Source organism: Ips typographus, linkage group LG1, assembly GCF_016097725.1.
Source record: "Ips typographus isolate SLU linkage group LG1, UJ_Ityp_2.0, whole genome shotgun sequence".
Classification (NCBI taxonomy): Eukaryota; Metazoa; Arthropoda; class Insecta; order Coleoptera; family Curculionidae; genus Ips; species Ips typographus.
This window is the reverse complement of record NC_138422.1, coordinates 3,526,891-3,547,574: the sequence shown is the minus strand read 5'-3', so window position 1 is coordinate 3,547,574 and position 20,684 is coordinate 3,526,891. Positions and strand designations below refer to the sequence as shown.

At 34.9% G+C, this 20,684-nt stretch overlaps 4 protein-coding genes across 5 annotated transcripts; 2 read left to right on the top strand and 2 right to left on the bottom strand.

Annotated features, from left to right (window-relative positions):
• Positions 1–187: 187 nt before the first annotated feature.
• Ube4B (Ubiquitination factor E4B) lies at positions 188–9,826 on the bottom strand. 2 transcript variants are annotated; one of them, XM_081993596.1, is made up of 17 exons: positions 9,532–9,826; positions 7,784–8,041; positions 7,546–7,725; positions 7,009–7,493; positions 6,183–6,470; positions 5,911–6,125; positions 5,141–5,524; positions 4,836–5,082; positions 4,484–4,708; positions 3,777–4,014; positions 3,641–3,716; positions 3,408–3,585; positions 1,900–2,128; positions 1,727–1,840; positions 1,535–1,668; positions 1,293–1,480; positions 188–914 (listed from the first exon to the last, which is right to left on the bottom strand). In XM_081993596.1, the coding sequence occupies exons 1-17, from the start codon at positions 9,553–9,555 to the stop codon at positions 847–849; spliced, it is 3,531 nt and encodes a 1,176-aa protein (XP_081849722.1). In that variant the 5' UTR covers positions 9,556–9,826; the 3' UTR covers positions 188–846. The 2 variants fall into 2 exon arrangements, with proteins under 2 accessions (XP_081849722.1, XP_081849733.1); XM_081993607.1 differs by having other exon boundaries at positions 5,141–5,512; positions 9,532–9,819.
• A 1,001-nt stretch (positions 9,827–10,827) lies between these two features.
• On the top strand, positions 10,828–15,440 carry Prx2 (Peroxiredoxin 2). The gene is made up of 5 exons (XM_081993681.1): positions 10,828–10,981; positions 13,726–13,834; positions 14,083–14,200; positions 14,266–14,450; positions 15,023–15,440. The coding sequence occupies exons 2-5, from the start codon at positions 13,741–13,743 to the stop codon at positions 15,211–15,213; spliced, it is 588 nt and encodes a 195-aa protein (XP_081849807.1). The 5' UTR covers positions 10,828–10,981; positions 13,726–13,740; the 3' UTR covers positions 15,214–15,440.
• A 1,090-nt stretch (positions 15,441–16,530) lies between these two features.
• On the top strand, positions 16,531–18,949 carry heix (UbiA prenyltransferase domain-containing heix). Its single transcript, XM_081993633.1, has 2 exons — positions 16,531–17,067; positions 17,122–18,949. The coding sequence occupies exons 1-2, from the start codon at positions 16,758–16,760 to the stop codon at positions 17,811–17,813; spliced, it is 1,002 nt and encodes a 333-aa protein (XP_081849759.1). The 5' UTR covers positions 16,531–16,757; the 3' UTR covers positions 17,814–18,949.
• A 155-nt stretch (positions 18,950–19,104) lies between these two features.
• Positions 19,105–20,589, bottom strand: LOC145738682 (uncharacterized). The gene is made up of 3 exons (XM_081993646.1): positions 20,156–20,589; positions 19,810–20,101; positions 19,105–19,758 (listed from the first exon to the last, which is right to left on the bottom strand). The coding sequence occupies exons 1-3, from the start codon at positions 20,217–20,219 to the stop codon at positions 19,203–19,205; spliced, it is 912 nt and encodes a 303-aa protein (XP_081849772.1). The 5' UTR covers positions 20,220–20,589; the 3' UTR covers positions 19,105–19,202.
• Between the last annotated feature and the right edge of the window lie 95 nt (positions 20,590–20,684).

The following is a 20,684-nucleotide window of genomic DNA, read 5'->3' as shown; positions in this document are numbered from 1 at the left end:
CTATCTCCTGTCTGTCTTGTGTTACAACTATTTACTAACGTTGGTCACATGGGCATTTCATGAATTTTTGTGTGTGTTTAGGAAGGTTAATACAAATCCAATTTGATAGCATACACCATCAGTTTGGTATCAAAACTGTAAAAAAAACCACTGGGAATACAGAAGAACATTAAGTAAAAACGCCAACTTTTACAATTTTTTAAAATTTATTTTAACAATCTACAACTAAACCTCATATAAAAATTGTTTGTTATACCTAAAAAAATCAAAATAAATTTTTTAGACGCCTAAATATCCCTCATCTTAACAAATACAGGGAGTGTTGGTTTTCTCACACATTTACATATTCACGAACCGGAAACATCTAATTCATTTACATAATAATAAGTTGTACTTGTCTTGTTATCACTAGACAAATAGCTGGATCAGGGTCGGGTTCAATCACAACTTATATCAAGACTTCAGAGACGCTACAGTTCCTTAATTAATCAGTATTGCAGCTAAAACATTACCGTCGCCTTTCTTTTCAAACTAAAGCAGATATTCACAGAAATCAAAAGCAAAAATGGCAGTACCAGCATTCTCCTCTGTTTCGAAGAAAAATGCAAGACTTTCGAGTACAATTGAGATCCGCTGGTTGTCAACGAGAACCATAAATATACAATTTCAAAATGATACTATACTAACACATTATACAAAATCATACAGATACGCGAAGTGTGGGTAATAGAAAAATATAAAATTCCACAAACGACCTTTTTACAATTTTTCCATTCGATAATAGAAAAACCATTAAATAAAAACAATAATTGTAGGTTTAAAAGTCAGCGGTGCATGCGGACAGTTTCACTTCAAGGCGCTGGATCTTGTTTTCTCGGATTTCCATATTCGTATCCTTTCTTTGAGATCATCAGCTGAAATTAAGAATAAAACAAAATTAATAGAATTGTTTATTCTGCCGAAGAAAAAAATTGATTTCTGGCATTGCTAGACAGTTTATGGCAATTGTCGATAGATTCTTGCAATGTCAGATAGTTTCTGGCCATGCCAGAGAGTTTCCAGCATTGCCAGCAAATGTCAGACAGTTTCTTACAAGCTCATTGCATTTTTGAAGCTATCTAACAAATGTCAACAGTAGATGCCCTGATTCTCTTAAAAAAAACTAATAAACCACTTATAATAATAAATAAACTATAATTTGTAATATAGTCTGTATAAAACCTATTAAACACCCACCCACAAAAGTTCAAAAACCAGATAATAAAAACGACAACAATAATTCAAGCACTTACCGGGCAATAGCATTTCTTCAGTCAGTGGTTGCCTATTAAAGGGATCGGTGTTGCTGTTCAACAAATGTCGCATAATCACTGCTCGGTCCATGATTTGACCGCTGGGTAACAACACCGGATCGGTCATCAACGTATCCATTAAAGGATCCTTAAACTCGTCAGGAGCCTCGTCCAGCCATTCGTCAGACCTGAAGCAACAAATTTATAGCAGTTCAGGTCATCAAACAGATTAACTAACTCACCTTTGGTTTCGTTCCAACACTCTTAAAGCTTTTTCAGCCAACTCCCAGAACTGTGTCACTTCCCCCGCGTTCTTAATGCCAATACGCTCTATCAGAGCTGTTGCGTCGCTAAATAGTTGTTTACTAAAGGATCTCTGTGAAAAATGTATGTTTACGAAAACTTATGGGTAAAATAATTGAAGAAGAGTTTACCTCATCACCAGCTAGAGCCTCAGCAAACGAATCACAGTCCAAGTGTAAGTAAATATCGATTAACTGACTTAAAAGCGTTTTGGGTTCCCAGCCGTATTTATCAGGATTTTCCACCTAAATGAACCAAAACAATAAACCTAGTGTTCTAAATAAAGTATTCAGGACAAACAAACCTTTAACTCTTTACATTTTTTGCCGCACAATTGCTGCAAGTTAAAGTTGAGCATCGAGGCCAGCCTGCCCACCAATTCGGGCCGTAGGAACGGTTCTTTAATGTCCACAGTTAAGTAATGGAACATGTCCACCGTTTCCCGCGCTAAAGTTAAATAGGAACGACATTGACGCTCGTCGGCGGTTAATTGCCGCATGCGGCTTTGTTGCTGTTCGCTTGGCAATTTTGACCTAAAATAATATAACACTAAGAGCAGAATTCAAAAATCTCCCTAAATGTTTGCGATCATTTATCTCATACTCAACTAACTTAACAGGAACCTAATCTACTTTCCACCCTTTAGGTATCCTACAATCAATCAACTTGAGATACGAGAGTAACGAGGTTCCTTGAATAATTCGCATTAAAAAAATATTAATATGGCGACTACAAAAAGTGTAAAGTCTGAATATAACTTCAGCCGAATTGTGCATTTTTTGGATGCACACTCTATAGTTTCCACTGAGCTTGAAATATACCTATAATACATTGTCGTACCTTTACAACCGCCTACATTCCAGCGAGAATGCGGTTGGCTTATATTTTGATCTATCAAAAGCATTTGACACAATTAATCATGACATACTCTTAAATAAACTATGTTCCTATGGTATATGGGGACAAAGTGCTTCTCTGATTAGTTCACACTTGACAAATAGAAAACAGAATGTTTGTGTCAGTTACGAAGGTAGATATTATTATTCCATAACTGTCACAAATCAGGACGTACCCCAAGGTTCAATTTTGGGACCTTTACTTTTCATTTTGTATGTGAATGATTTAAATGTAGCCCTAGAAAGAGGCAAAATATGTCAATATGCGGATGATACTTCAGTTATTGTCTGTAGACCATCCATCAATCAATTGTCTACTGATTTCTGCCGGATAGTCAGATAGATGTTAGAATGGTGTAATAAAAATTCCTTACACTTGAATTCAGACAAGACCGGACTTCTACACTTTGGTAAAAGTATTGATAAAACGGCTTCTATATACAGGGTGATTCCAAAGTTGGTGCTTTCCTTTCACTTGCGAATAGGGCTTCAAAAAATAAGGTTTTTTTTTTCTTTGACGCTTTTTTGAAATATGAACAATAACGAAGATACAGCGATACATCTACTCAAATTATAACACTTTTTTACTTTAAAGTCAACTGAAAATGTTAAAAAAAGTCGAAAATCTGTGATAAGCTTCCTGTTGGAGACAGGACTTTTCCTGGAAAAGTGTCTGTACTCATTTGAGTTTAATGCAGCTTGCTGAATAGATTTAGTGTCAATTATTAACTAGTGTGTACTCTTTTGTTGTACCTGGAATTGTATTTTGTGACGTTGCTTATGTTACTTTATAAATGTGCTAGCAATAAAGAGTTTATTATTATTATTATAAACTCTTCATCAATTTGGAAAGCCTTTCAGTCCCATTTCAGACAATCTCAACCAATTACAAACTTATTAAAATAATCAGAATTACCATTTTTCATTATCGGCGATCAATTCTTGAATATCGTGAATCCGTTTCAACGATTCCAACGATTCGTCCAACAAAAAGGTGGTGTCGTTCATCAACATGTTGATAAACTTTACAAACTGATTGCCGCTCTTTGACTCGTCCACCACCGCCTGTCTGTGTAACGGGGAGCCCCACATTCCTAAAACACAACTTGTGTAAGCGTCAAACTACAAACTAAGCTTCTTTTGCACTACCTTTAATAATCAGGCTAATGTGATACCGAATGGAAAACTTGTCGTAAAACTCTGAACTCGACCCGGTCGTCTCCACCTGTAAATATTTTTTAAATTCTGGTGAAAACTAATTTTTTTTTAAGAAAGGAAATCATACATCAGTGTAGAATTTCATTAAACTACTAGGCAGCATCGTGCACGATATCTGGTGGGACATCAGCCGGTTGTACATGGGTTCGCATCGCGGTTGAATGGTCGGAATTATCACAAAAATCACTTCGATCAGTTTGGCAACAAGGTACGGATTCTTGATCATGTTCGACGAGCAAACGGTTACCAAGAGCCACGTGATTAAAGTGTCCTCGGTATTGTCGGCGATCACGCTCGGGAAGTATCTTTAAAGTGATTAATTATTGATAAAAATAGGATCTACCATTACTTCCAAGTAATTGTTAAATTTTGCTTCTAGGGAAGGATAGGAAAAAGTGACGTCAGACGCGGTTATGAGAACTAAGCTATTGACAGACAAATAATAATATTGTTATAATAAAGTGAATATTTGTGTTAAATCACTTTAAAAGATGGTTTTTACCGCTTTTTGGTCAAAATTAGAAAAAATTATGTATGCAACACGTTTTGAAAATGTCTTATTGTGTAACTCATTCAAATTGTAGGACCTCGCTGCGCTCGCCCTACAAACATTCATTCGTTACACAAAATAGATCTTTTCGTAACTGGTTACATAAATAGCTATTATATACTACTTCTATATTATAGAAGTAGTTTTTTCTTATCTATTCTTTGCAACTGTATTCCCTAGCTACCGCTGATTCTTGTATAATATAACAATGATGTCATACTTACTGTAAAGCGAATAGTAAAAATTCGGCGATGTCCTCTACGTACCACTCGGGTAGCGCGTAAAAAGCGGGTGATTGAGGCGGTGGCAGTGGCAGATCGGGTACCGGAGACCCTGGAGGCGCCCCCGTCATTAAACTTAACAGGTACTCGCTCACCGACGTGTAGAAAATGAGAGAGCGACGCATAAGGTTTTTGTCTAGCAGGCCTGCGTCTGCGCAGGCTTTAGACCTAAATATTAGAGCAATTAGTGTGAAACTATTTTTGAAACAAACTGGTATGATATACACTCACTGGTTAATTAAGGTGAAGTAAAACACTGCCTTAATAAATAATACAAAATATATCAGAAACTTACTTATTGAGCTTTTTGAGCTGCTGCTTCCATCTCTTTATAAACTGTTTATTTCTGCTAGCAAAGTGCGTATTTTTCCATTGTCCTTCCGCTGCTAACGTTTCATCCAACAGCTTCTGCAGATCCCTAATAGCCCTCAACCGCCTTTGATACTTTTGTATGGCAGGCAGCAGCGACAAATGATGGCAGTGTAACGTTAAGAACCAGCAAATGGTCGAGAAATTGGGTGTTGGAAAATCGTAACTTCGTTCTGCAATTTGAATGTTGTTGCCTAAGATTCGTTGGAGTTAAGTTGGTTTGAAACTAACCGAATTCTTCTAACCAATCGCCGACCTCTTGCGAGGAAAATTTCAGTCTTGTTTCGTTCTTGATCGTGACAGTGCACTCGGGATGGAACGGGTACATCAAGTCCATTTTGTTAAATTTAATTTTCGTCGACAAGTTCTGAAGCACACTGAGCAAGTTCAACATGAACCCGTCGCCAGCTAAGGAACGTTCATCATTGGCCAATTGCGACCGTTTTTCGTTACGCGTCAGCACATCCTGTAAATACTTCAAGCACGCGTCTCTGCTATCCTGATTGGCCAGAATAGAGTGGAATATCCGGTGCAAAGTGTTGCGGATATGTTCCAGTTCCAAGTGTAAGCCCTGCTTTAGAGTGCTGTCATATACTGCGTTTCCTGCAAGAGCGTCTAGGTAATTCATTATTTTTTTCTACTCCTACATATTAGTTAATTCCTTAACAGTTTAGAAACGGATATGTAAGCAATTGCCACTGGCTTAACAGATATGAAATCACATTCTAATTTTAACTGTGCGATATAAAGTAGACCAATTACAGCTTACCTCTATAAAACTGGTTGTCATCCGCACTGACATTTGGCATTAAACATTACAATTTAAGTTTTTATTAATCAATAACAAAAATCTACTTTAAAAACACTTTTACACTCTTTACTTCGAACCGGGTAGAGCGTTAATTTCAAAATGGACTGCTTTTTGAAGATCCTGTATCTGAGTATATGTACAACCACTTTACAGTCGCTGAAACCCTTTGAGATTTTAAGAGTTTAATTACCTGAAAATAGTTTTTCAGCCACTTTGGGTGAGTCTTCGGCAAAAATTGAAATATTCAAAAACGGTCCCAAGTAAGTTAAAGCGGTCGTTTCTCGTCCCGCAGCCGGTGAAAAAGGTCCGGACACGGCGAATTGCACTTGTTTAGTGATTAAAGAACAAATAGGCCTCCCGCCGCAACGTATGTCAGCCAGTTCGAACAAAGCTTGCAATGGCAACCTACAATAAAACCCCCATCAAAAAACTACCTAAACCACGACAAAATCCAGGAATTACCTATGTTGATCTTCGACAATATCGGCGTTTCGCATTACCCTAAATAAACCCTGGAGAATTGGAGTGAACACGTTCGAAAACACTTCCTCGTTTGTGTGAGTACGGGTTACTAGTTCGGTTAGGAACCCTCTGGGGGTGGTTTGATGCATGATTGGGCCCAAAAGGGGCGATTTACCGTAACCTTGGTCTAGTCCCGGAATTAGCACTCCTTGAACGGCTAGGGCAGTGTATTGGATTATTTGTGCGCGGACTTCGGTCAGAACATCACTTAATGGCGGTATGCTAGATCTGGATGTTTGAAAGAAAAAAAACATACCATAAAGCAATATTTTAGTCAGTTATCAAGGTGGATGCAAAGCGTTTTATAACAATGTTCCTTGATTTTAATTAATACACTTTGCAGTAAACGTTTTGAATGCGACGTTTGCGTCAACTCAACCACCGCCTCTACTAGAAAGCCTAGAAGGTGCTTGTCAAAATTCCAATATGGCCGAAATAGGAGTGACTGTTGTTGTATTGTGAAAATTTAGTTCTCTGTGGATTTTTACGGTTTAAAGTCAAAACTACACTCTCACTTTTTTGCTGCTAAAAATACTATCAATACGTTTAAATGACGGCGAATTAAAACAAACTAGTAAATTATTCACATTTATACAGTTTCAAAGCAACCAAGCACCAACCGGATGATTGCTTCAACAATTTGACTAATAATGAACTATAGCTAATGAACTTATTTCCCTCCTATTTAAGGTCGAGTTAAAGATTTACTTTGTTGCGTATTTACTTTACACTTAAACATATCCTCATGCCCTCAACAGATACTAACCTTTTAGGATGATTTCTCTCCTCCTGCGCCACGCGATTATATGACTCCATCAAAAAATTCATGGCCAAATTAATGGGACTTTCATTTTCCAGTTTCTCCTTCATGACCAAAGCAGGTACTGGACACTGCATATCGCTAGTGCTGGGACTGCTTTGAACTGGACTAACCGACCCCGAATGCAAACTGAAGGTGTCTGACATATCCTGGTTGACTGGCGTAATGTCCTTAAAAGGATTCAAACCTTTTTTTACAAGCGACAGAACCTCCATGATTGCCGTGGATGTGAGATCTCTGATAGTTAAATGCGGTGTTTCCTTCAGATTTTCGGCCGTTTGTGGTAAGAATACCCGTGTTGGGGTGGATTTAGTGAAGGAAACTTGTAGAATTCGAGCTACGCTTTCTTGTAACTGTTCTACGGTCAGTTCTGTTGATGAAGAGGTAGTTCGTTGCCTGTGGAGGTCTTTTTTTGTATCCGTGTCATCCACCTGCACAAATTGGTTTAATATTCCGTTACTTTGGCAGTTGGGTCAAACTTACTTCCATATTCTCAAACCCAGAATCAATGTCCGTGTTGGCACCTAATTTATCAGCACATCCGCTTGCCTCATCCACTTCCATGTGTATGGAACTGGTTTCGGAGTCACTTCGAACTGGCGGCGCCCTCGATCTTTGTTTCGAACTCGACGGTTGCTGAATATCAATTGGCTTACTTGGTTCCTAATTCACAACTAGTCAACTACCCTCAACCTCTACCAGTTACCTGTGAAAAGCTTACTTTGAACACTCCACGAGATTCCTGTTTCTCATCGTTCGGCCTGACTGGGCTGTTTTCCTTCTTTAGAACCGGAACGGCGTTGGGCGGCGGAAAAAATTTATTCTCCAAGGAACTGGCTTGCGATTCGAAACCCGGCGGGCTCTGTCCTTGGGTAGTCGACATAGGTGATTGCGAAATCGGTGTGATTGGTGGTGAGATTGAATTGGACGGCGACCCGCTTTCGAGAGCTGCCAAACGGGCCAAACGACGACGACGAATCTAATGGTTTGTAATAGGTGATTGTAATAGTTGGTTATTCATTCCACTTCTTATAAAACAAGCTTCATTAGCAAACAAAACAGTTTGCCCTTTGATAACACATGAGTTTAGTTGTACCTGAAGATTGGGATGTAACAAAGCTTTGTACTAGGTATTTGCATGTGGTACAAATAAAGTGATACATTTTTTAGGGTGTTATAAACCCTTGAAAATGTCTTATGTTCTAGCAACAACCCACAACATATTTTTTTTTAATTCTTGAGCAAATTGATCAAAAACTGATTTACTTTCAAGAGGGTTTCATAGCATCTATGATTGACAGTAACAGAAACAAAGCAACAGCTGTCAGTTTAGCTAAGCTGCTAAATGGTGACAGACATTATCTTGTTTAGGTTTTAGACTTATAAACAGAAGAGAGACATAAATCATTCATGATCTTGACCATACCATTGTTTTCTGGCTTGAGATGGGTATACAAGGGTATACATTCTTTATACACTGAACAAAACCATTCTGAAAAGTCTATACCCTACCTGGTCTACCATCCACCTTACCTTTAGCAGAAGATGAGCTTTCAAGCATTTTAAAAGCCATGTGTTTCTCTTTATTATAAGAATAAATAGTTGTAAAAGTACTTTTTTCAGAATGACTAATAGGAAAAGAACATTTAACTTTAACAATATTTATCTCTATAATAATTCTACTTGGTCAGTGAATAAAATAAGAAAAATAGCTTTCTGTGATTAAGGTAGAATAAAAAACTTTAAACTGATCTGCTGATCAATTCTGAAACTAATTTTAAGTCACTTGGTTCAATAAGAAATACAGAAAACAACTTATTTTCCCTTGTTGAAAATAGCATTATAAAAGATAGTTGAAGTAGTTATAGGTTAAAGGATTTTTATGGAAGTAACAGCAACATTATTGTATTTTTGTTACATGCAAGTCATACTGATGATCATGAATAAATTGACTGTTAAAGCTTAGTGTAAAATTGCATAAATTATTTTTAATTTACAAAATGTTCTTGTAACATTTCTCATAACTAAAAACTTGATGTACAAAAATGTCATTGTTCAGTGAACAATGACCTGAAATTTTAGAAAGCAAAACAAAGTCACAAAGAAACTATTTCCATCCCAAACTGAATTTAGGTAGGTTAATCAATAAATTTATGACTGGATCTTAACTTGAACAATCTGGTTAGATAAGTGGTTAGATAGAAGCTCAATAATAGGTACAAGGCCATGGCAAAAGGGTTGGCATGTTCTTGAAAAATGAAAGTGGGGGTGTTGTAAGAGAGGAAGCAAGTTTTGATTGATTTGTTTGAAGATTCTATTAAATAGGGACTGTAGACCCTAGACAATTTGTAGCGAACAAGTTTACTATACCTACACAATTCTGTCCTCAAGGGCAAACATAAAAATTGATCTGGTAATGATAACAACAAAGAAACTTGAAAATCAACTCAAACTTTATCATGTACTCACCTCTTCTTGGCTTAGTTCACTCATGTTTCAGCTACTTTCTGACTCAAATTAACGATGATTGTTCGAACTTGTTTAGGATTAAACTCGTTAACGCACCTCAATTTCCTAAATACTCACTCAAAATAAATTTTCAGACTACAATCGACGTCAAAACGTAATGTCAGTCACCCCTTTTAACAGCTGAGTTACTGATTGGCATCGCCGGTTAGACTGTGAGTTTACCCACCCCAACAAAGCACATCCTGACCGTCAGTTTGGCTAAGTTGCAGTATACTATAGACATCTCTCACTGATTCACTGAGCTTGAGATTACTCTATTTCGCTCTACAACAGGAAGTAGTGCCATATGACAGCGGACAAATGGCGACGTTGCCGTTCACCTTGTCGGTTTTTAACAAATTCAGGTGGCAATCTGCGCAGCGTCGCGACGTGTTTTTCCTCTATTTTTGGAAAATGGAAAAAAGCAGACCGTCTGCCCCGTCTATTTCCGAGTAAACGAACTTGGCCGCGAAAATCTTCTTTGTGTTTCCCAATATGCTGGTTTTTGTCAGTTCTCAGTATTTCATTGAGGTTATTTTTTTAGGATACACGCGGAAGTAATAAAACCGGTCCAGGCTTAAGTTTAGTGTCATAAATTCAGCGTAGCAACAAGTTAAGTTTTAATTAACTGAGAAAACTTCTCTTAGATCAACTGCGCGTATCTAAAAAACCGCCTGAGCGCTTTTTTTAAATTGTAAACAACCTGTTTTGTTTAGAAATTAAAAATAGCTTTAGTGTTTATTTTTGTATAGGTTTATCGGTTTGTTATGATGTTATATTGGTTTGTGGGTCAACAATAAGTCGCACAATTTACCAATAGCATAACGTTTTATGATGGTTTTATGCCTGATTTGGAATTTTCCAGCGGAATATGGCAACATTGAATAAGTATTGAATGACATAGCAAAATTAACAATATTTTAACAATCATGCTGTTATTGCTTGTTATATAAACTTGAAATAACTTTAACCGTTATATGAAACATGTTTAAAGAAATTAGAAATTATTTGATTTTTTACAAAAATATTCTCCAGTCTCCAGAAACTTGCTTTTTGCATTTGGTAAAGTGGGTATGCAACTAAACATACACAAAAGTGTCTGGATATTGCTATCACGTCTTTCAAAACGGTTTTTTAATTTCTCTAATCCACTCTACTTTCTAATCTAGCTTTTATAAAATAAATGAGCTAATTCACAATTGGTTCGTGGTCTGGAAATGAGTATCAGTGAATTATGAAAAGCGCAATTCAAAATTTAAAATACTTTGATGTTCGTGCGCCGATGACGTCGCGCGAAGGTCAACCATGTTGGGAACCGGGCACCGGCTTCTAGAAAGAGCAAATTTGCCGCCATTGGTTGTCTGAGTTTAGTCGTTGCTGCACACACATTTTAGCCGATCAAATTCTTTTGGTAAGTTGACAAATTATGTTCTGATTTGCTTGGATATTTGTTTTTTAACACGTGTATTGATCTGAAAGCGTTTAAATTAGACGCGGCGTTTAGTAATTTCAGCGTAATTAGTTTTGGAATGGTGAGCCAAGTACCACACACACAGGATAAGGTGTGTGTTGTACTTTCACCTCTACTTTTGGTAGTTTTTTTGCGATCTAGATTTAGGAATTTGGACAATTTCACACGTGCTAAGGTAGTTTTTTGGACTGCCTAATGTATTAAAGAGAGTTTTTAATTCGGGATTTTTAAATATATCATATCTTGGCTACAGTAAAGCTCTGTATTTTCAGATTCCAGCTGTATTGCAGATTCCAGAATATTTACAACTCCCTCTGTGCCTTTAGCCAATTTCAAAATGGTGACTTAAATCTATAATCAGGTTGATACATTTTCAATTTTCTCATCAAAAATGACTACCCAGTACCCTGAATGACATTATTTAAAAGTGAGGTTAGGTGCTTGTCCTAAGGGTACAGTTTAAAGGTCAAACAATAGTTTACTATTAATACCTATATCAACTCATAATTTCCTGATTTATTTTAAATTGAACCCTAAATATCACCCTTTTCCCAGAGTTTTTTTTTAAATCCCAGTTTGTAAAATTGCAAATTATTATTATTTTTTCAAATGAGAAAAGTTTCTTTGATCACAATACCTACCTGTGAATGACAGTTTGGTTGCAAAATGTCACTAATATGCTATAATGTAAGCCTTAAGAGTTCCAAGATCTGTCAAAAATCCAGTAAAAACAGATCATGTTTTATTTAAAAATTCCTAACATAAACTCTTCAATATAAATAAGTATTGGAAAAAGAAGTAGAATCCAGGTATTTTGCTGTTTTTTTGCATATGAATAGAGCTAGTGTTTTCAATAATTAGCAACTTAAAAACTTACTATAAATAAGCATTTTCTACTGGAATTATCCAAACATCAAAGAAGTGGTTCCTAAAACTGGTTCTTGCTCTAAAACCTTTAAAAGACCAGTTTCTTAGAAGGGTCAGCGAACCTAACTGCAGTTAGGTAGTTGCTCTTCAACCTTTTATTGATTATACATATTGATACTGATTATCATGCAAAAAACAATAAAAAAGTGTTTAGCAGACTTGTAATTTGCATGAAAAGAAGAATCCACTTTTGATTGTTTTCAAGTAGTACCTACTAACCATTATAATTATTGATTGTATTATATTTTCATTACTTGCAATTACATCATTGTAGATGACTAAACTAGTTTATTATCCCACAACAGTTATCACTAAATATATTTATTGAATTTGCTGACGGTTTTATTATTTAATTGAGTTTATCTGCCTGGCTGTGTAGGATTCTAGAATAGAGGTATAGAAATAAGATTGGTAATGAAAAGTATAGCAAAATTGTACACTGAAATTCAATAAAGCTGAAGTGCTTACAAGAGTAATTCAATGATATTTGATCAGCACTATTTAAATTTTATCACAGATCCCTAAGAGTACTAATTTTGAAGTTTTTTCAGAGTTAATTATTAAGGACAGTAGTTTTATATGTAAAGTTAAGGGCAGTCTTTAAAGTAAATAATGGTAATAATTACATTCTAAGGAAAAAACCATGCCTATTTAATAAAAACAACTGCTGATTTCAATTAAAGATAATAATTTTTAGATTAAAATCAAGAGTTTAATCCACTGATTGTCAAAACTGATGACACCAGGATTATAATAGGAAATGCTACTATAATCGATTTTATTAAATGTTTGGTTTTATCTTAAAGCTGATACAAAATAAAATATAAAGTTTGAACAAAAAGCTATGTGTTATGTTACATGTATATTTTTAACATGTGGCAACATTGTTTCTGATCAATTTGTGAGTGCAAGATTTTAACTTTGAATAAAAGCCACACAAACACGTTGGTAACAATTTAACATAAGCTACTGACCCGCTTATTATTATTATTTTTTTATAATTATTATTACCTCACAAAAAAAAATTCAAATTGATTGAAAATCCATTTTTAACATCGCATGTTTGATCCAAACTAATAAGCAAACCTTGAGCTAGTGAATTGTAATCAAATTAGCTATGCAATCACCTAAAAAATTCTATTTGTTTCATGTTTTATTAACGCAGTTAAGTGAACCGAAGGTCTCTGGTTCGATATCGTTTACGATAAGGGACTAATATATTATTTATCCTTCAATTATCCTTCAAGAGTAAATGTACAAATATATCAGTAAAGGATTACACATCCTGCGTGACTTGGAAAAAAAACTGAAAAACCAAGGTTGCCTTTTCCATTTACGTCTTGGGTTTACTTTTCAGTCCACTTGCATTAGATTAAGTAAATATTATCATAATAGGGAGGACAACAATACACCTATTAGTTTTCTTTATTTTTTTTTGTTTTTATATTGTGTGTTTAGTATTTACCCCTACAAATTACAACTTGAAAGTGATCAATCTTAATCTTATTGGGTGGGTTTTAATGCAAACATCAACAAACTGTTAATTTATAGTGATTGGTTTCCAGGCTTTTCCATTATCAAACTTACCGCTAACCGTCTGTCTAAACATTTACTATGATGATTGTTGTCCAAGGTTTCGCAATAATTTTTTGAATGACACTTTAGTGATTATTCTCTTGGCAGTCTGATTGTTACACCTCGTTTAACTGCATATATTAGTTTAAGCAGGACACTGATAACTGTTTATATTGTTTCAGTTATAACAAAAAAAAATGTCTCCACCACTACAGAAACCTGCCCCAGCCTTCAAAGGAACTGCTGTTGTTGATGGCCAATTTAAAGATATTAGCTTAGAAGATTACAAAGGTATGTTTCCTCTCAAGTGCATCAGTTATGGGAAAATGTGTTTGACTTTTTATTTATCCATTCAACAAATTTGTTTTTAAAATGCAAAAACTTTCAAAGGGTATATCAGTTTTGATACTCACTAAAATATCAAAGAATTCAACAATATACAGAGTTTTATTTAAAATAAGCGAGATTGTATCTATTTACTTTCGGCATTACCGGACCGGACTGTGTTAATTAAGAAAAGTTGTTGAAATTTATTCTAGGTCAATATGTTGTCCTCTTCTTCTACCCTTTGGACTTCACCTTTGTCTGTCCAACTGAAATTATCGCCTTCTCAGACCGCGTTGAGGAATTTAAGAAAATCAAGACTGCCGTAATTGGGTGAGTTGAAATAAAAACTCTTGTGTTTTGTTCCTAGCATTCATGATTTTTCTATTGTCTTGTAGATGTTCAACTGACAGCCATTTCTCCCACTTGGCCTGGGTGAACACGCCCCGTAAACAAGGCGGTTTAGGCCAAATGAACATCCCTCTTTTGGCTGACAAGAGTTTGTCCATTGCTAGATCTTACGGTGTTCTGGATGAAGAGACTGGTATTGCCTTCCGTGGTTTGTTCATCATTGACCCTAAAGGTAAGTTCTAACCATTGACTGAAAACAGACTTTGCAAGTCATTCATAAATCGGCATTGTTGTTTATATTGCTCACATAGAATGAGGTGTTATTCCCGTGGAGACTAGAGGAAAAAATTGCAGACTATGTTAACTTACTCGCGCTAGGATCTTTTTGCTTTTTTAGACAAATATAGCAGAACGTTTTTATAATGCAACTCAAAGTTGAAAGACAGTTAAAAAACTAAATAAAACAAAATTTAACTTAAAAAACGCACGATAACTAGTTCCGGCGCCAAGTTTGACAAAGTTTTGTTCTTGTTTATATTTGTTGGGATATTTTTTCGAGCAGTATGTAATGCATGCAGGTAAATCAGAAATAGTTTTTTTTGCTTTCTGTAATAATGGGCGTAAGTTGAATGGGGATTTGCAGCAATTTAAATTTGGCCTTTGTTTATCTTTACAATAAGAAATTTTGTAAATTGTAAGTAAAGACCTTTTTCTATTTTTATTTTTTTTATCTCTTGTTTAAACTAAATAGTTCTAACCTTTGCAGTTTTTGGATTTATCTTGTTGACTAATGTAATTTTTCAGGAATTTTGCGTCAAGTAACCATCAACGATTTGCCGGTGGGTCGGTCAGTTGACGAAACATTGCGTTTAGTCCAGGCATTCCAATTCACTGACGAGCACGGCGAAGTATGTCCGGCCGGCTGGACACCCGGTAAAAAAACCATCAAACCCAGCGTGGACCAGAGCAAAGAGTTTTTCAATGCCACCAACTAAATCCATGGTTTTCCACTACTACTTACAAAGTTATGTTTTACTTGTTACAGGGTGATAAGGCTAAAAATATAACCCTTAAAAAACGTACCCACAGTTTGTATGTTTAGGAGTTTAGGACTGGTTGGGTACTACAAATTTTCCATTACTTTCTTCCATTTTCGTTTTCCGTGTTAAGTTTGTCTAGTAGGTTTAAGTTGTATACTCTGAATAAATTGTTTTTCTCATGATTGATTGAAGTTTGATTTTTTGGATTCACAGAATGGTTAAATTTTGCAGTGTCTTGAAAAAGTTGGTAATGAGTAGTTTTTACGTTTACAAATAAGAATATAATAGTTTCTAGTACACCAGAAAACACTTTTTCTTTGATAAAAATAAAATTGAGATGGGTAAATGCTTGTCTTTTAAATTTTGTTTGCGCTAAAAACATTTTATCTGACAAAATCTAATTTAATAGTAAAATTGACTTTGTTTTGGCGCTCTATAATGAAGGTCAATTTTTCAGTTAGTCTTCTGGCGAAGTTTCTTCGGCATCGGCTATGGTTTACCCTCAACTGTCAATGTTTTTGAAATTTTATGTTGTTTGGAAATTTTAAATTGAAACAATGAAATTTCTGAATCTTTCCGCGATCCCCTTATATTTGGGATATATCTGAAATTTCAATAAAAAGTCAATGAAATTTCAAAAATTTTATGGTTTATCAAAGTTTCATGAAATTTTTTTTGAATATAATTGTTTCAGTTAAGAAAGAATAATTATTGACAAATGTCATTTATTGATGTCATGTCATAATACTCAACTTCAAACTTCTGATTACCATAAAATAAAAAAACATTCTAATCTCAAAACTCGATAAGTATTTGAATTTGATTATCAATTCTTGGCACAGAGAAAAAAAGTCTATTTAATGTTCATTTCTAATAGCAATATTTGAGACTTTGTTTTAAAGGCTTCAATAAAATTTCGAATGAAACTATGCAATGCCTTGACAAAAATCAACTCTATTAACTATGCGATATGCGACACCTAGAATTTTATGATTAGTATGAAATTTTATGAATATTAGTTTAATTAATTTCAGGTGCTTGTGATTCAGATGGCATCCGAAATTTCATGACCACTTTGGTGAAATTTCAACTCAGTGGTTTGTTTGTTTGCATATTTCATGAAATTTAACAACCCTAAGTTGTAATCAATCATCCAATTACGTCTGTACGTCACATCGCTAGTTCTTATCTACAAAGGAAGAGGTTTTTGACAGTTACCAAATGACATTTGAGATATTTTTCCAGCGATTTGACGTAATAACCAATGACATGCACAAACGTCAACTATCCACCGATTTCCAGGTTAAGTGTTAATATGTAATGTTGTCATTAGAAAAATTGTATTAAAAAAAATCAAATATTTGCAAAATACGTTTAATGCGAGTCTATAGTGCGGTTTATCATAGTTACGCAACTGTAACCGACCGTGTTTAACTCCTATCCGCTTTAGCTGCTCAACGCAACATCGCCTCCTCTTTCATAGAAAACGTTTCAAAAGTATGTCAGATCAATCAGAGACACTGTTAAAAGGAAACGGGGCCACTAACGGAGATGTTAAGAAAATTGCCACCGCTCCAACACCACCTAGAACCAAGTCGGGTCTAATGAAATTATCAAGCTATGTTCTAGCTTTACGACCATGGTCACTCAGTGCCAGTTTAATGCCAACTCTGCTGGGCTCTACCATAGCCTACAAGTACTCTGGACCATCGGAATTCAACTATATTACTTTAGTTTTTACTATTTTCACTATAGTGTCAGTACATGGGGCTGGAAATGTAGTCAACACTTACTTTGACTATGTTAAAGGTAAGAAGTGACAATTTTAGTGTTAGCTGGGAAATGCACTAGCATTTATTACAGGAATTGACAACCGGAAGTCTGACGATCGAATCCTAGTAGATCACATCCTAACAAAAGATGAAGTAGTCTCTTTAGGTGCTTTACTGTATTTTTGTGGATGTGTTGGGTTTATTTTTACAGCAGCTTTCTCACCAGCTCGAATGGAGCACTTAGCTTTAGTTTACTTTGGAGGACTGTCCTCCAGTTTTTTGTACACTGGAGGCATAGGCTTTAAGTATATTGCTCTAGGTGATGTGTTGATTTTGGTAATATTTGGCCCCATTTCTGTGTTGTTTGCTTTTCTGGTTCAAACTGGTTATGTTGAATGGTCCACAATGTACTATGCTATTCCATTAGCATTGAATACTGAAGCAATTCTGCATAGCAACAACACTAGAGACTCAGAATCTGATAAGAAAGTTGGTATAGTAACTTTGGCTATTGTTATAGGGCACACAGCCTCTCATGTTTTATATGCATTTTTGTTGTTCACCCCTTATATCATGTTTATGGTAGCTACCTTAAAATACTCCAAATGGTTTATGTTACCACTAGTAACCTTACCAGGGGCATTTAAAATTGAAAAACAGTTTCGATCAAGTGACATTCATGGAGTGCCAAAGAAAACTGCAAGGTTAAACTTGTATTTTGGGATTTTGTATGTTTTGGCTTGCAGTATGGTTCCCACATTGCCATTTATCACCCAGAGATAGATAAGTGGTGATTTCATTGTGCTGTTGTTGCTAAGTAGGTTGATTTTTGTTGTTTTTAAGGATTTTATTATGGTAGGAGTATTGATTTGATGTAGCCTAATCAAACAGAAGACTATTTTTACCTCTCTTGTTTAAGTGTATGACATGTCAGTCATAATCTCATTTATGTATACAAGATGGAGTGAGTAGTTTTTTAAGGTATATTCTTTTATAAAAGAGAGATTATCTCCAAGTATACTTCTATTTATTTATTGTGTGGTGTATGCAAGTTATGATATATTAATTTATTGCTTAGCAGAGTAGTATTGTGTACTCAACTTCTCTTAATTACATTTTTTTTTAAACTGTTTTTTTTTATCTTGAAAATTGATGTGGACTTACATAACTGAAAAAAACAATCAAAATTACATTAATTTATATAGTAAGTAGGAGCAAAGACTGTATGTTTAGTTACAAACAAGCCTATAGGGGTTTATGACTTTTAACGAAATTTAAGGACAATAAAAGTAAGTCTGTGGTTATATCTACCTACAGTAGTTTTTCTTACCCCCAACTTAGTAATTATGATAGTTTCAAGGCTTTAATCAAAAAATAAACCTTGGAAATTCCTTAAATATTTTTTTTATGCTTTGTTGTAAGGTTTTAATATTTTAGGGCGGATTAGACATGAAATTTTAAGCAAATTACCAGTGTAGAATGTACAAATATTGTGTCATACTTCTGGCTTAAACTATATTAGTTTCCTTTTATACAGTCAGTTCATTGTTATAGTAGCAATTATATAGAATGAAAATAAGACAAAATGCTTTTTCTAAACAAATTAATAATTGTTAGTTTTTTACATGATCTTGAGTTAAATAGACTGTCAACTGAAAAACACTTTTGTTTAAGTCTGAAATATACACAATTAAACTTAAATGGTGTTTCTACTTAATATATTGTTCTTTAGTAAATGTTACTAAGTTTATACCTTTAATTAGTATGGACCGGTAAAATCGGTATTGAAATGTAAGTATTGTACCTATACCTGATGTCTATAGAGCTGAATTTGAAAGAGCTTTAAATATCCACATATCTTTATTAAATGTACAAACCAAAATTGCTCACTGTTTTAATAAATGTTATGCATCCCTAAATGTAGTTTTATTTTTACAATTGTATAGTGCAGCACATTTTTTCTAAATAATATACAATGATATAGTATTCTTTAAATTCACTATTTTGTGTTGCAGATGTTGTGGAAACATCAGACCCATACTTACCAGAATATTATAAAGGAAAAACATACAACTTATTAAAAATGGATTTTAATAATGGTAATGCTTAATATATTATCACAAATTTTATTAATTATTATATTATACATCCAGATAAATATGAATTAGGACACTACTTGCCATTTGAAATACCACTACTGATTTTCTGTATTAACTTGGCTATTAAACTGTTCTGAATTTTCATTTGTTGCACTTTCAGCCTCTCCAAGGCCAGCTTCTCCTCTTCCCGCTTATCCATAGCTTCCAAGGATATCAAAATTTGCTCATGAGTTGAACTTTGAGTTTTTAAAATTTCTGAAGTTACATCCAGGTTCTTTTCCACTACATTTCTGAGTGACTCCATTTCCTTCACAATTTGCTGGTTTAAATTATCCCCCTTTGCTTGCTGGTACTTAGAATTTTCTTCATTAGATAGTAAATATTTGCTTATGTTAGAGTTATCATTATTGTCATCATTCAGAACCATTTCTACGAGTTTTTCATCACTTATCATATAGGCTTCTTGGTCTGACTGGTCCTGGGAGTACTCAATTTCATCATTGGAGCTGGTTGGTTCCTCTTTGGTAGCAAACCCTGGAGGAATATTTAAGTTGCCATAACGTCTCTTTTGTGCTAATATATGTTTTCGAAATGAAGGTCTCTCAATACTAAGGCAGTGTTCAATTTCTCTAAAAAAGTGTGTTTGAAATACTGATTGATTACTATATAAGAATACTTACTTGTCAAACTCATCTTTGAATCTCATTCCAGGTCTGATTGGAGCACCTTGCCGTAATCTATCAAACTTAGTAAAATAACGTCGCTTGTAAGTCTTCCACTTGTTTTCACATTGTGCCCCAGTAAATGTATAGCCTAATTCCGCTAATTTTTTTGAAATCTTTTGAAACAAGCTTCGTTTTGAAGATATTTTTCCTAAGTTAAAGGCCTTTAGTTGCTCAGGAAGGAGCTGCAATAAGGCCTTGCCAGCTGGAACAGTCCACTCCAAAACTTTGCACTCCTGCTGTAGTTGGTCTAAAAGTTATTGCTAGTAACTTATTTAGGTTTATCAAATAGAGTAAAACTAACCTGATGTGACGTAAATAACACCGTGCTCTCCAAAATCAACGTCTTTTAACTCTAAAGACGACATTCCACAGTTTAAAAAGGAATTAAATTTTAAATTAATGGATTTGGCGAAATTTGCTCTTTTGTACACTCGGGGGAGTGTAGGGTAGTTAATCCGGGTTTGATTCAAATCAGAGTGTGTGCTTCCAAAAAGGTAATCAACAAAATGGCGATCCAAACTTCACTTATTTTGCTCCAAACAACTCCGAGTTTCTTGTGGACCTAACCAATAAGTTTTTCTTTACACTAACGGTTTTTCCAAAGTTACGATGATAAATCGGACAAAACAGTAACGTTATTAATAAAACAGAATACACCTAGTTTTAAACAATTTTCAAAAAATACTACTCAAAACGACAGTGTCGAGTAATTTGAGCAGGCGTGAACAGAAAACACATGTTTTTGTTTCCGGCTGCTGTCAAAATCAGTGACACGCTGACATCTGACATAGGCAAACTATCAACTTACATCTACGTTCACAAGAGGGCGG

What these genes read in the sequence shown, in the direction of transcription:
- Ube4B (XM_081993596.1), bottom strand. Translation starts at nt 9,555, where the DNA reads ATGAGTGAACTAAGCCAAGAAGAG. An exon ending in CAGCTCAAAAAGCTCAATAA is followed by an intron (nt 4,709 to 4,835) that starts GTAAGTTTCTGA and finishes TCTAATATTTAG; the next exon opens with GTCTAAAGCCTGCGCAGACG. An exon ending in TGAAGAAATGCTATTGCCCG is followed by an intron (nt 915 to 1,292) that starts GTAAGTGCTTGA and finishes TCTTAATTTCAG; the next exon opens with CTGATGATCTCAAAGAAAGG.
- Prx2 (XM_081993681.1), top strand. Translation starts at nt 13,741, where the DNA reads ATGTCTCCACCACTACAGAAACCTGCCCCAGCCTTCAAAGGAACTGCT. An exon ending in TAGCTTAGAAGATTACAAAG is followed by an intron (nt 13,835 to 14,082) that starts GTATGTTTCCTC and finishes AATTTATTCTAG; the next exon opens with GTCAATATGTTGTCCTCTTC. An exon ending in GTTCATCATTGACCCTAAAG is followed by an intron (nt 14,451 to 15,022) that starts GTAAGTTCTAAC and finishes GTAATTTTTCAG; the next exon opens with GAATTTTGCGTCAAGTAACC.
- heix (XM_081993633.1), top strand. Translation starts at nt 16,758, where the DNA reads ATGTCAGATCAATCAGAGACACTGTTAAAAGGAAACGGGGCCACTAAC. An exon ending in TTACTTTGACTATGTTAAAG is followed by an intron (nt 17,068 to 17,121) that starts GTAAGAAGTGAC and finishes CATTTATTACAG; the next exon opens with GAATTGACAACCGGAAGTCT.
- LOC145738682 (XM_081993646.1), bottom strand. Translation starts at nt 20,219, where the DNA reads ATGTCGTCTTTAGAGTTAAAAGACGTTGATTTTGGAGAGCACGGTGTT. An exon ending in TGTTATTTACGTCACATCAG is followed by an intron (nt 20,102 to 20,155) that starts GTTAGTTTTACT and finishes AATAACTTTTAG; the next exon opens with ACCAACTACAGCAGGAGTGC. An exon ending in TTCAAAGATGAGTTTGACAA is followed by an intron (nt 19,759 to 19,809) that starts GTAAGTATTCTT and finishes ACACTTTTTTAG; the next exon opens with AGAAATTGAACACTGCCTTA.